Source organism: Acromyrmex echinatior, chromosome 4 (genome assembly GCF_024713525.1).
Source record: "Acromyrmex echinatior isolate Ae372 chromosome 4, ASM2471352v2, whole genome shotgun sequence".
Classification (NCBI taxonomy): Eukaryota; Metazoa; Arthropoda; class Insecta; order Hymenoptera; family Formicidae; genus Acromyrmex; species Acromyrmex echinatior.
This window is the reverse complement of record NC_141855.1, coordinates 14348153-14362796: the sequence shown is the minus strand read 5'-3', so window position 1 is coordinate 14362796 and position 14644 is coordinate 14348153. Positions and strand designations below refer to the sequence as shown.

The 14644-nt window shown below is 37.5% G+C and overlaps 1 protein-coding gene and 1 long non-coding RNA gene across 3 annotated transcripts; one reads left to right on the top strand and one right to left on the bottom strand.

The window, feature by feature from the left end:
- Positions 1–314: 314 nt before the first annotated feature.
- On the bottom strand, positions 315–14244 carry LOC147910027 (uncharacterized). 2 transcript variants are annotated; one of them, XR_015544893.1, is made up of 3 exons: positions 13979–14244; positions 12762–12876; positions 315–11964 (listed from the first exon to the last, which is right to left on the bottom strand). It is a non-coding gene; the product is annotated as an uncharacterized LOC147910027 (long non-coding RNA). The 2 variants fall into 2 exon arrangements; XR_015544894.1 differs by lacking the exon at positions 315–11964 and having other exon boundaries at positions 12757–12876.
- LOC105148355 (protein lethal(2)essential for life) lies at positions 5396–13277 on the top strand. Its single transcript, XM_087405764.1, is given in 3 exon segments — positions 5396–5641; positions 11380–11643; positions 12952–13277. Coding segments are annotated over 3 exon segments (636 nt in total). The 3' UTR covers positions 13078–13277.
- Positions 14245–14644: the final 400 nt, after the last annotated feature.

Here is a 14644-nt window from a genome sequence, read left to right as displayed (position 1 = left end):
TTATTATTTTAAACATGTGTGTGACACATTAATAAAATACTTGTAGTCTAATGAAAGAAATATCTTTGTGTATGCAACTCCGAAGAATGTTATTTCGAACAAAATCTTCGCTGCGTTCGCGCATGCTGATCGTTAAATTTGTACGAGACCAACAAATAAATAAGAACATTGCATTTGAAATTGTTTCTTATTTCTTATAGCCAGAAATTAATCCTTTACCTAATTTTGCCATTAAGTTTCAACGGTATAACTAATATTTGGAATAGAGAGGAGAATTGGTATAACTCAAGTCGAAAGAAAACACTCGCACTATGTAGGTCAGATTTCACTTTATTGTTTCTTTCAGCCAAGAAATGGCGTAGGGCCTATTTCTATGCGCTGCATAAAAAAAATACAGAATTAAATAAAATCAGATATAAAATGTAAGCCGTATCCAGATGAAATTTTGCACAGTTTTTATCAACAGAGCGTATACAATTTCAGTTATGCAAATTACAAATTTTTCGTTTTTTTGTTAATACAGAAAAACACGCATTCGCTTTTTCAATCTAAAACTGTCCTGATATAATGTTGTTGCATCTAAGAACGATAATTATACATTTATGTACGTTATAAATGAAAAAGGATGAGAATAATAACATCAATAATCCATCGAGTTACAAGTATCAGCCTAACAGATGGTTACTAATGTAAGTCACATTCATTGTAAAGATTCTTACGTATGCTGACATATGCTTACAGTATATATGCATTACACCATAATACGTCTACGGGACGCACGGATGATCATGGCCGTTTTATCCAGTATCAACGAGACATTGATCTTTTTTACCTCGAAAGACAATCAGAGAGTATTGAATCATTTTTAGAGTTTATTCGAAGTATGACACGTAAACACACGGAATACTTCACAATAATATATTTTGGAGTAAAGATGAAGATAACGATAAGATTCTTTTAAGGTAAGCCTCCTGCTCCTTAGTAGCGGGTCATAATACCGAAGATGTCCGCCAACAGTGCCAACAGTTGGCACACAGTTGGCGGACATAAAATAACTTAATTATCTTAGATAGCTTATTATTATTATTATAATGCCACATAGTATGATTCATCGAAAGGTCATCTAGGAATTATGCTTAATGCTAAATGCTCGCTGCTTTTTGAACGTACCCACAAGTGCATTGCTAGAATTAAGAATTTGCTTTAAGAAGAAGTCTTTCCCTTTCAAAATATGTCTTTTAATCAAACAAAAGAAATTCGCTTCCAGTGAAAATTGGAATTTGCCATCGACAATCGTTTTTTTTTTAATTTCTAAAACTATACTTTTCGCTTTTGGTCACTGAGATATTTCGATAATGGTTATCCAATCCAGTTTAAACATCACAGATAAATCTCCTTTTTTTGGTTGCGTGAAATAAAAAAATTTATTCATTTTAGAAATAACTATAATAATACACTGTTAAATCTGTAGAGTCAAATTTAATCTAATGTTAGTTGCTGCTCCTACTAAATATATCATTATTTTTTACCAAAATGATAATTAAATTTGACACTATATCATGACACTATATTGTCAAGTTGACATTATATAGTGTCAAATATAATCATTGTTTCAGCATAAAATAACAATAAGATTGAATAGGAGCAATGGCGACGTTAAGTTAAATTTGCTCTAGATTTAATAGTGTAAAATTGTTTATCAATTGTTCATTGTTGTAATCAGTAGCGTATTTTTAGACAAAACATGAATCCAGGATCTATTTCGAGATTGTTTTATTAGCAGCACTTGTGTCGTTAGTAATCAGAATTCCAAGAATAAAGAATTAGCATAGTTCATTGTTAATATGACACTTATAGTTTTATTGGCATATAGCCTTTCCTTAAATATTATTCTTAGCATTATTATAATAGTACACATATATATCTAAGCTTTCTCTTTTTTTTGGTGACGTGCACGTCATTTTTCGTTATTGTTTTATACTGTCGCTTATTATCTTTCTAATGACATACCTTTCCCCAATAAGGGCAAGCATTACAATTCAAATTATGTAATCCGGTGAATCGCCGTCTTCATCGATTGTGGTGCATTGCTGCTAAAATTATTTTCGCGCGAAGCTAACGCAAAAACTGATCAAACTATGACCTATCTTTCGTGCAAATAAATATCGTGCTCACGCAATCATCGCGATCAAAATTATTAAATCCCAAAAAGAAACTCAAAGGTGCCATAACGACTCGATGAAAATCTATGTCGCGCAAAGCTAACATAACCGGCGTTAATATATCATAACTTAATTTCTTATGTATATTAAACGAGAAAGAAGCAAATCGAAGGAAACTTATTCTAAGAAAAACGCGTATAATCCAATATCCTAAAATAACACGTACGTAGGCGTAGCCCGTATTAAGAATGTGCTCTTAGCATTCTCCGTGTCTTCTAAAAATATTTGGTAACTCTTGTCGATTTAATATTCCTCCGTGGGATCAAAGTGATTTACTTTAAGCTTATAAATATGATTTTTAACTCGACAAGTAAGTAAAGTGTCTTTGATATTTGTAGCGATTTCTGAATAAACCGACATTCAATTTTCATCACGACTGATCGAAGATCGCTGTTTCTATTTCGGTCAATTTCTCTATTTTTAGTGGTTTGCTCAGCGAAGTACGGCCGGAGCGAGAAAAGCTTTAGAGAAACTCTTGATTGAAGTGCTTTTTGGTGTGATACAATGATCGGATGATTTTAAGTTTTTTGAATAGTTATAATACAGAGGATTATTTATAACGAAATTACGCGTTTTGATACACTTTTAGAATTTCCGTCTTTAAATACGATGTCTAAAGTAACAGGCTGATAAGCAAAGTGCATTAGATAGCCTACTATTTCGCCACTCCACGATTTCGATGGAGGCAGCGTTCAAACAAAGAAAGGCTCGATAATAAATCGATGTTTGCTTGAATAGTCAAACGGCGTTGTTTTTACAGAGGAATTCGAACGTATCGAATCTGTTTTATTTTTACACAATATCGTCCGTTATCAGCCCCAAATTCGGTTCGTAAGGCGCTACGTCTTGCGACAATCGCGGGATGACGAACCGGTGAGAATTCCGATCGTATAGATCGTAGTTTCACAAAGTAGTAAGAATATTCGAAATGCCGTCGCGAGGAAGAACGGCGGAGTCAATTTTCATAAAGATCCCTGTATTCAAAGTCAATGTATTCTTGGACAGGATAGTCAGTGAAACGTCACGTGACATTGTAGGAGAGCACCTCCTCCTCATCGCGGCTATTTAAGATGAACCCGCGATTCGCGCCGAATCAGAAGTCAACTCGGATGATATCGGAATCGTCTGGTGATCTACGAGTAATTAATCGAAGTCCACGTTCCACATAAAATACGGTATTCCCGCGTTGTGAATTTTTTGTGTGAACTCCGGGATTTCTCCGGTCGGGAGTGCAATCTTTGCGTCCTCATTTATAGCTTACTAATAGCTTACCTTAAATGGGCTTTCAGTACAAGTTTTTAGCTATAAGGAGATTGTAATGTATCGATAATCTTAAGATTATTTAACAGTAATTATTTGCCTTATCAAGCATCGTTTTTTGGATCTAGACCCAAATGTATGCTTATTAGTACGAAATATTTTGTGCGATTCTATGTATTCGAGCAAGATTGATTCGAGATAATCTTAAGCTAACGGTCCTTATGTCCTCGCACCCACCCATCCAACTACCGACAAGAGTGGTCATTGAAAACGCGTGCTCTTAATTCTGGAAGAAGGGAAGAATAAGGAATTTTACCGCGAGTCACTTGCGATATCCGGATCTTTAATAGTCGTATTGCATTTGAGTAAATCGCGCGTTTCGAACGCGTATGAGGTACAAGGCTTTGCAGTTGCGGTGGGCGTATGATTCTAAACTAGTCCCTGCGCTATCTGATTGATCCTGCGCTATCGTTGTTCCATCGCCTAAGTTGGTCGATACTCAATTTCCGACGGTCTGTCGGCCCAAGATTGAGCTTTCACTTAAACTCCCTGCGTGAGCTTACGCAAACGGACTAGCTTCTTAGCGGTTCCGCGCTGCTGCTTATAACTTACGACTAGCCTTAACTTTATTATCGTGTTTTCGTTATCTTTTCGAGTGTTGAGTCGCGAAACCGATTTGTGTACGAGCTATCAGTAATCTCCCCGATATCTATGTACCTCGCGCACATATTACTTTGCTCATCCACCTTGTGGAATTATACGAATTAGGTGACGTTATTTGAATCTTTGAATCTGCTTACGCGAAATTTTTCTATCGTTCCGCAAAGGAAGTTGTGATTATAATTGTGTTCAAAATCGCCTCATCTACATTACGTGATCCAAAATTAAGATCCGCGTTAAGATCTATTTTTTTATATACAGATTTACCCAGTCTGTCGAATGGAAGAATTCAAGTGTGTGTGAAAAAGAGCTTCTCGCTTATATTAGATTTTAACGGAGGGGAGTTTTTAAATCTACAGCACAGTGTGAATTCACAGTGTGAATTAATGGATTCTCGATTGACGCATTCTTACGTTGTCCTAAAAACTATTGATTAATCGGTATATTTAGGTAGACGATTTACCACTTAGACTTCGTGTAAATAACTCTTGACGAGTCGAGAGAAGATGTGCGATATTTGATGTGCGCTTATTGTAGCCTTTTATAAATGCGTTTTGTCGGCGAAAACTCATCCATTCCGGAATGGATGACTTAGATTTTGGTAAGCCTTTTGTAATTGCAATGTATTTATTGTAGAGTCAAGTGGTAAGTTGTTATTCGAGGGGTTCTTGCGTATATAAGTGCATGTATGTTAATCTCTCGGATTCGAGAAATTAATTGTACGCTTAACGTAATAATGATAATTATGATAATATCGCCCGATCAATAATACTAACGAGAGAACGAGTACCTCCTTATTCAGTCTAGCTTACAATAGAACTTAGAGTTAATCTCTGTAGATGTAAGTTACGATTACTATTCGATAACGATAAAATTCTTTCGCTCTTGCTTCAGTTTTCATTCGCTCTCGTTTTTAGCCATCTATATGCTATTGTTCACACCTCGAAGGTTTTCTTTTCTCCTTTTTTTTTTGGATTTTTGGATTCTTTTTTTTTCTTTGTTTTCCTGCAGCTTGTGCTTGTTACCGACAAGTGTCAACATTCTGTCAAGACTGTTAATGAGCTGATAAGCTCCCGTCATTTATTATAGAGATCTCTTTTTCATATGCATCTAAATACACGTGTTACACGTGTAATCAACATATCCGTGTTTTAATCCGTGTAATTTTTAGTATATGGGTACACGGACATTGAAATACACGAGTACACGGGTATCTTTAATACACATTCAAAATCATGATCCTTACTTTATAGATGTCCATTGTGCCCCTTGTTTTCCGCAATTGGTGGGACGACTTCGATCGTCCCGTTTCGCGGCTATTGGACCAGCACTTTGGCATCGGCCTCCATCGAGATGATCTCATCTCGAGCCTCTCCGGACTTGGCCTCGATCGGCCGTCCGTACGCTTCGGGAATAGATACTATCGACCATGGGGGAACGTGACGCGTCAAAACTCGAGCGGGACCAGCACGATCCAGTTGGACAATGATAATTTTCAGGTATTAGTATTTGTAGATTGACTTTAAAATATCAAACAATAAAACGGGACGCTGCGCGATTAAATCAAATATGAATTTGTAAATCTTTTTTTTCTCTTTGTAAATCTTTTGATTTGAACGATAATTTTGAATTGAGTCTAAACGTGGACTTTTGTAAATAGGATAAAGTTTTTAATTTATACCTGTACGTCGTCTACAATGGAGCTTTGAAATGTTAGAAAACTTGGTGTTTCTATTTTAATTTATTTGCAAATATTTCAATGTTCAAGTAATTTTATATCTGATTTTATATCTTTTCAAGCGATTTTACTGAAAAATAATTTTACTTGATTAAAACGCTGTTAGTAATTTATATTCAAATATCTTATAAAAAAGCGAAATAGTAATTTCATATTTTATTTTTTCCATTTGAATATGCAGGTTTAGAGGAGATTGCCAAACTATTTTTGTTTTCTTCGATATTTAAACTAGTGCGTTTGAGTGTCTCTATGTTTGTTTCCGTAAATTTGTTCCCGTTTATTAGATAACATTAGAAATTTATTCTATTTATTGCATCGACAGATCGAACGGTAGAATGTGTTGTACGGAATCTTTTATATAGATCAGATGATCAGAAAATACGTCCCTTTTCGCGATCGTGCATGCTCATCTATGTTACGTGACGTTACACTATAAAAGTAATCTTTGTTATTTTGTCATCAAATGATTCACCTTTTTGTGGCGAAAAACGATCTTATTATAAGGATTTTGCTTTAGCCAGTACTTCACTTGCCGTTATTTTTAGTCACTTTGATGTCAATGAGTATTTTCTCACAAGACGTACGTTTAATCGGTTTAGTAATTATTAGCATCTAGTTGCGCGCAAGTGTTGCGATCAGACGGACTTGTTGAATTCGAAGTTTTTTGTCGAAATGAATTTTATTTTGCAAACTATATAACTCATGTATCCTAGCTGGAGTATTTAATTTGTCAGACGTTGGCTGATTTTGATTAACTTTTTTTCACAAAATCATTAATGCGTTTTTATCGGGAAAGTGTTAAAAGCTTACTTAAGATATATTATAGGGCGGAAGTACTGCTGTGTAAACGGTCCAATTCCTTCTTTCGCAGGATCCTGGATAAAGTTAGCAGGATCCTGCGAAAGATAGGAATTGGCCGGAAATGATTTAGAATTAATAGAAGTTTATAGGGAAGATTTAATATCTCTCTTACGTAATGATCGACTCAACAGTAATAATCGATAACGCAAATGGACGATAAAACTATTATCACTTCTCGATTGATCTGCAATTCAAATCGTACCGCTAATTTCGCCTCAGAAGAATCGTCGTTATACTAAATTGCTTATATATAATTTTTGCAAGCCGCTTTTACACTGTGTGCTCTTATAATTTTTATAGGAAGAAGCTCTCCTCCAATCTCAAAATAACATAAAATGGAAAAATTATTCGTAATACTTTCCTGCCAAATGTGCGTTCGTCTGGTTTGATTTCGTGGTATGGCAAGAAAGCGTAAACAAGAAGCGATGCGCGTTAAAATTACCACAGAAAGTCCCGAACGCGAGTGTGATGCAACGTGTTATTTTTAAACGGTTTTTCGCGTATTTTTAGTATAACTTTGTAACGCTGCGAACGATGCTGTCTACAGCTGGCTGGACATACTGGCTTTCTCGAATTACGGGAAAATTATAGCCGTCGCGTTTCCGACACGGAGCGATCAAAGAAATGCAGCTTCACGGCAGAAATATCAGAAAAATCCACACAAGACTCGCGATTCGGGATGATATGCACGCGATTAATGCTTAGGATTAACACGCGCTGCGGAATATATCGATTATCTTACGCTGCAGTTATCCTAAAACGTATAGCAGACAAGTCGAGAATCAAGAATCAATCGAATGCCCTGCTGTCGTGTCCGAGAGTATGAATTCAGATCGATTTAGATAGAATTTACACAAAGTATTCCTGTTTTTCTTTCTTTCTCTCTCTTAGAAAGATTCTTTAAACGCAGATAAAGATTATTGTTATCCCTTTAAGATAGATATTTCATCGTTCGTTAGATACTTCACTTTTCGTCGATAGATATTCAACTTTTGATTTCGCACTGGATAAAACGTCCGCGAGGTCGCTACCTTCCGATCTTTAAGATCGTTCAGTTACCACACCTCGAATCTAGCATAGTTACTTAGTTACTTAGTAACTCGATAGTAATATCGATTAATTTACATTTGTTGCAATCAGTCGCTGTTGCGTATAATAGTTTCAATTTTGCTTTATGTATGCAAGCTGCAGATACGTATTTATTGGTCGCGAGAGCGTGTTGCGACACGCCTAAGATTCAAATTTGCAGAAGCAATCGGTTATGCTGAAATGATTATTTATCTTATCTCTCTGAAAGTTTAATGATACAACCGCGAGTGGAATATAACTGGTTTATTCTGTGCAACAACTTAATCACGGTCTGAAGCGATAGCCTTTTTCTTTTTATAATGATTTTTTTTACATCGAATACAAATATGCAACTTGCCTAAAAGCTCCTAAACTCACGAATTCGTCTGCGGTTCATCAAATCACATTCGCATTTTATCACGGATGTAACACAATTAACCTAACAGCTCTCTAAATTCATGAATTCGAAATCGCTCTGTCTCAATGCGCTATTATATTTCCTCAGAGAAAGTGTCAATGATGCAACAGCGAACGGAATGTGTTCGATTATGTGTGATACAACTTAGGCTAAGACACGACTTAAACTCTTTAGCGATTCAAATTTCCTTATTTTGATACTTGTATAATTCGAGCGCGATTTGTATTGGACGCATAACAAATTTTGTGTCGAATACAAAAAGCTTCGAATGATATCCTATGAAAAAAAAAGTACAATATGTAATAAGTATATTATAGGGGAAGATACTTTCTTTTACATTATCTTCTAGCGAAAAAACGAGTAGCGAATCGTAATTAGATTTCGAAATATAGAAAAGTCGCAGGAGATAAATGATCGAAGGTGGCGGGAGTAACGTGAGAGGGAAGGACGAAAGAGCGCATTCGTAAGAAGGAAAATAAAAAAAGTAGGAAGAGGAGAGGGAAGGGATCAAGAGGGGAGGAAAGGGAAGGAAGAAATGGGATAGAAAAAAAGACGTTAACGGAAAAGATTGAAATGGAGACTGTCTATTTGAACGGATTCGAACGTTACTTTCGAAGGGGACGAATCAGCCGCGCGGCCGTTAAAAAGAAAAAAAGAAACCCCGTCCCTTGACGCCGATCCCCTTGGATGAAACTAAATATAAAGGAGTTAAGAGACGGGGTGAAACTTAACGCTTGACAGGGGCGGTTAAAAGCAACGAACGAAAAAGAATCCGGAACACCAGAAGGCCCGAAAAACTGATGACTGCATCTGCTGCAGCTATCGCTGTCTCTATCGTCATACACGCATATATTATGTATTTACGCGTTATAATTACGCTTTCATAATCGCGCAATCGCGAAGTCGACCAGGAGGGCAGCTAGATTTTCAACGGGTCAGAATGGTGAAACGAATGTTTGATCGGAACTATTTTCGGGGGCTAGGGGACGTGTTTTTGCACCCCCCTCTGGGGGAGGGAGAGCGAATAAATTGGAAACGACTTTTCCTTTTTGTTTGCGAATTTCGTCTTTACTTTCTTTTTTAGTTTTCTCTTCCCCGCAAAGATTCAAATAATTTAATGCTCGTCAGAAAAAACATTCACGGTGTTGTCCTTCTTTTACTATGATTTTGTTTGTGCCGAAAAGAATCTAACGTCTCCTACAGCATGTAGTAGTTCATTCAATCGCCCTATTCACTTCAAATTCTTGGTACAAATCGAGGGTTAGCAGATCCCATATTATTATTATTATTATTATTATTATTATCGTTATTAGCAGATTCTATTCTATTCCTTCTAGTTTTTCTTCTCGTTTGCCGAAAATCATCTAGAGATATGTGTATAACGAAAGAAGGACGCTCCATAATTTCCGGTTAGTCACATCAGTTACAGAATCTCTATGAAATCACAGTTTTACCACAGTTTTCGTTTTACCTCCCCCTTATTTAATCTTATTGTACATGTATGTGTGAATGTGTATATATTTTTCTCTTTTATTTTCACTCTTCCTTCTCTCTGTCTAGTTCTGCAATATTTTTTCCTTCGCGCAATCGCGCTCACGGTTTGCCGCAGGTTCGAGGTGACTGTATCTAATTCCGTTCGTAAGGTCTTGTAATTTTTCGTTCAGAGTCGCGAGAAATCACGCGCAGCAGCCACGGAATAAAATATGCAACCGAAAGAGTGGATGTATCGCGTCAGTCTTGTTCGAATGGAAGAACCGAAACTCGTGTCGTCCTGACAAACGCACCCCCCAACGAAAAGGGTGCGTCGCGGACGGGACCCGCGGGCCCCGATTCTCCGTTTATAATTATACAAAAATAAATGCTTTTTGAATTACCCACAACAATAGAGTCGTACAAAATGACTTTTGTGCTTTATTTCTTTCTTATACGGAACTCGTTTCGTATCTTTATTTTTTATTTGTACAAAATATGTCGCTCTGCGCGCAGCACTCGAGTCGACCATTCGCGGAGCGATCGCTCCACAAATTTCTTTCTCCTCTCTTCTATTCTTTTTTTTTTGGTACTATTTTCGAAATGCACAGCCAATTATCCTAATCTCTTCGCGTTCGTGTTTCACCGAACTCCAGGATCACGTAAGATCACCCGGAGGGACTCGGGTACGTTTGCCTCACTATCGTCGGTTGTTAAAGCTTCCTCGTTCTATGACAGAGTGTTATTCATCTTTTCTCTCTCTCTCTCTCTTTCTTTTACTTCCTCTTTTACTTTATCTTTTTTTTGTTTTTTTTTGTTTGTTTATTTTTTTAATGGTTCGTAAAATTTGTCTTCCTCGCCGAAGCGAGCCGCCGGCCGCAAAGGGACCAGCCCCTGCGAGACCGCGCAAAGGGATTGCTCCCTGCACGACCGCGCACTCACTACAGATAAAGAAGATTCACCTACTTGTATGTATGCTCGTTTTTTTTTCCTTATCCAAAAAAAAGGAACAATCTCCACACAAGTAGGTGCGCCCGACAACTACATCTTCCCGATTTGTTTTTGTATCATAACGCGCGATAATCTAAAGAAATGTGAAAGATTACATATATGAGAGAGAGTCAAGGAAAAAAAATATTAATTTTACAACGCGCTTATTTGATGGTCAGAATAGGATCTAAAACGTTGGCCGAATTGTCATTTTCCTCGCTCGTCGCGGAAACTCCAACAACCGTGTCTGATCGGCGGCTCCTTGTAGAAGCGTGAAAAGACGAATGTGAGATCGAACGAAGCGCTTGCTCTGGTAAATGGTAAGCCGGAACTATTGTGCGTGAGATAGCGCGCCTAAGGCGTACGGTGTTTTTAGAATACGATTTAGTATATGCGCTAGAGAGTATGCACGGCGGCGTTCAAAATCCTCTTCGAAATGAAAATTCAGAGAAAGAACGAAACACCAAAGTAAAAAAAAAAAAATGCTAATCCGCGCGATGTAAAAAAAGGATGACGAGTCCAATTTTTCAAAAATCGACCATTAGTTTTGAAGTAAGCTCGTTCAGAAGTGATCGATACTTAACTTTCGCTTTACTGATACATGGCGGCTGTTTACAATGGTTCACGGAAGAATGCGAGATTTTTATCCTCGATGGCGGACGAGAAAGGATCTTGAGCAGCTAAATAACAAGTACCCGGGGCCTCTCTGCGGGGCCGCGTTCTCTGATCCGTAGGTGATACTGGACGTGCAACAATTCTCACCGGACGAGATCACGGTGAAGACAATTGACAATCACGTCGTTGTTGAGGCCAAGCATGAGGAGAAGCAGGACGAGCACGGCTACATCAGCAGACACTTCGTACGCAGATACGTCCTGCCTCCGTCTCACGACCTCGTCAACATCACCTCGACCCTCTCTTCGGATGGTGTACTAACTGTCACGGCGCCCAAAAAGGTACGCTCAATCGAGCCGAGACAATTTGCGTTAACATTCGACCCGCTCCTTCATTCGCGGATTCAACCGCGAACGAACGAAGCCTTCTCTCTCCCTCTCCCTCTCCCTCCTTTTCTCTCTCTCTCTCTCTTTCTCTCTCTATCCCCTTCTCTCGCTCTTTCTCCTCTCTCTCGTCTTTGATATAACTGGTGCAGCTTACGTTACATATTTGACTTTTGCTTTTCAATTCCGACGTTCCCAATGCTGCGCCTCAGTGTGCAGTACTAGAGGAGGCAAATGGTGCCGACGGTTTTGGATCAAACACTACGAGTCTGTTCTAAACTACAAAACAGAATATGTCTCGTTAACATACAGAATTCAAAATTTAGTCTTTGTGCGTGGACGAGGTACATTCGTGATATCAGATCAGCGTGCGTCGATTTTAAAGGAAATTCCTGAAACTCGGCGATACCAATGCAAGAGCGAATAACAAATAATCGTGAAAAAATGATGATGACACGTTAAACAGCTCTCATCTCGATACTTAATGTCTTCAGATTTAAAAGCAATTGCATTTTCGGTGAGTTTCAAAAATAGAATTCTGTTAAAATCGATGACAATTAGCCGACAATCGAGTGTTCCTCATCAGACACGTAATACAGTTTTAATCTATTATATTGATTAGAATTTATTGATTATAGAATTGATCGATTTATCAATATCGATCGATATCGATCACTATTGATAAAATAGTTTATTGATCTCTTTTTTTTTCTATTTATATCATCTTTCTTATATTCTAGACGCTGTCAAGTACCATCAAAATGAATATGATTGTAAACATTAGAATATGATTGTACATTAGAACGTAGAATTATTTTAAACAGCTTCATCAAAATTTTGACTGTAAACTTATAATTGTTTTGCGATAATTCTATGACGTGTAAAAATTAATTTTATGTTATCGAAGCAAAGACTTATTTTTCACTGTTGACTAAGAATAGTTCAAAGCATTTGTTATTCACGTTATGCCTCGCACTTTGACCTTAACGTATTTTTAACTCATCGTCCACAGACATAATAATCCTATTATCTTAATGTATAATATATTATCGTGTCTAGACACCTTATGCGCTTACCTATATCTCGAAGTTCTCTTCTCATATTTGTTCAAAGCGTGAAGGAATTTCAAATTCTAATCACAGCTATTATCGTCGTGTACGGATTGTTCAAGCACCGACCCCGTAGGGTGCACTAAAAAACACAAACACATAGCTTTTATAATTCGTTTATCGAGTAACGTGACCAACGTTTATTTTACATTTTCAGAACGTGACGCCGGCTGGCACGGAAAGAGTCATCAGCGTTGTTCAAACGGGAATACCAGCTGCCAAGCCGGTTCCCGTCGAAACAACTGCTACTACTACTACTACAAACACCACTACCACCAACTGAAGAATTTATTATCCGAAACTTTCATTCCGACATTCACTTCATTCTTTTACTTTCTCGATTCTAGTAATGGTAAAACATTTTTGTAGTATAACAGAATTGTGCCACATCTAATAATTTTCTAATATTTATTTCATGAAGATATAATTTTTTATGTATAATCTAAATATATTTCGTTACATCATTTGATATCAATTGCAAAAGTTTTTGTTTGTTTTCAATTTATAATATATCAAAATTATCTGATAGCTTTATTAAGAGAATTTCGATTTAACTGATTCTCTCTCTTTGTCTCTTTCCGATATTAGTTCGAACAAAGAAGTAACTAATAGATCTCCAAGAGACAAACCTGAATTATCTTAATAAAAGAAACCAAGTCTAATAACAAATAATACAATTTATGTGTGTATAACTAGGATTTAGAGATTGTCAATTAAAAAGAAGAAATATCAAAGCATTAAGCGTCATAGTTTGGTACGCTCTCATCTTTTTTGATATTACTGCTTTCCAATTGTATCAATATTAGCAAAATAATTTTCTCCTTTCCATTTCTTCAATTAAAATTATTTTAATGAAAGAAACCAAGTTTAATGATGAATAATATAATTTATAATATGTGTGTATAACTGAAATTTAGAGGCTGCCAATTAAAAAGAAGAAATACCAAAGCATTAAGCGTCACAATTTTGTACGCTCATCTTCCTTGATATTACTACTTTTCAATTGCACTATTTATATAGCAAAATGAATTATTTTCCTCCTCTCTACACATTCATTCTAATTGTAATAAAACTACCGTGATAAAATATAATGCACTAAATCTAGTTAAATCAATGGATTAAACAATCGTATTGAAGTTTCACGAAATAAAAAAGAAAAAAACCCGAAATCGGGAAATACCTACGGTAAACTGTCGCGCTCCGCACGTAGTGCCCGCTCGCCTACATTTTCTCGTGCCGGCGGTCTCGACGAAGTAAGAAGCCGAAGTGTGTTACACTGATGATGGAGGGTGAAGGGGGTCTTCGGGTGTTCGCAGCGTCCGAACTGAACCAGGGTTTGTTTACGAATGCGCCGCGGCTGGCCGGCCGGCCGGTTTATATAGGTACGCGCCGCGTCGCCGCAAAGCGGAGGAAGCTTCGAGATCACCGCGTCCTTACTCCGCGTCGTCATATAATGCGCAATTCCTTATGACCGATTGTTTCAGGTCTTAGCGATACTTGGTTCCATCCGGGGTCGCAATAATCGGTTTCGTCGTGACGAAATCTGTCGATTGATACGTCGCCCGATGGATTTTTTTCACGTTATAGACGAGAAATTCGCAAATGCCAAGTATTGATCGGTCCCCGGCCGGCAGGGACGACGGGATTTCTGGCACGTTCGCTCAGCTCAGCCGAAGAGGCCCCACCATATCATTCAACCCACACAGGAGAACGCCGTCATTTCCCCTGTTTACCCCCGCACCATTAGCACGGTCAACCGGTGTGTGATATAATACCGCTTGTATAATGTAGCGTTGCCTTCTCGGCTGCTTCGTGCGGCTGTATGGTACGCGTCGATTTGTTTTATACTT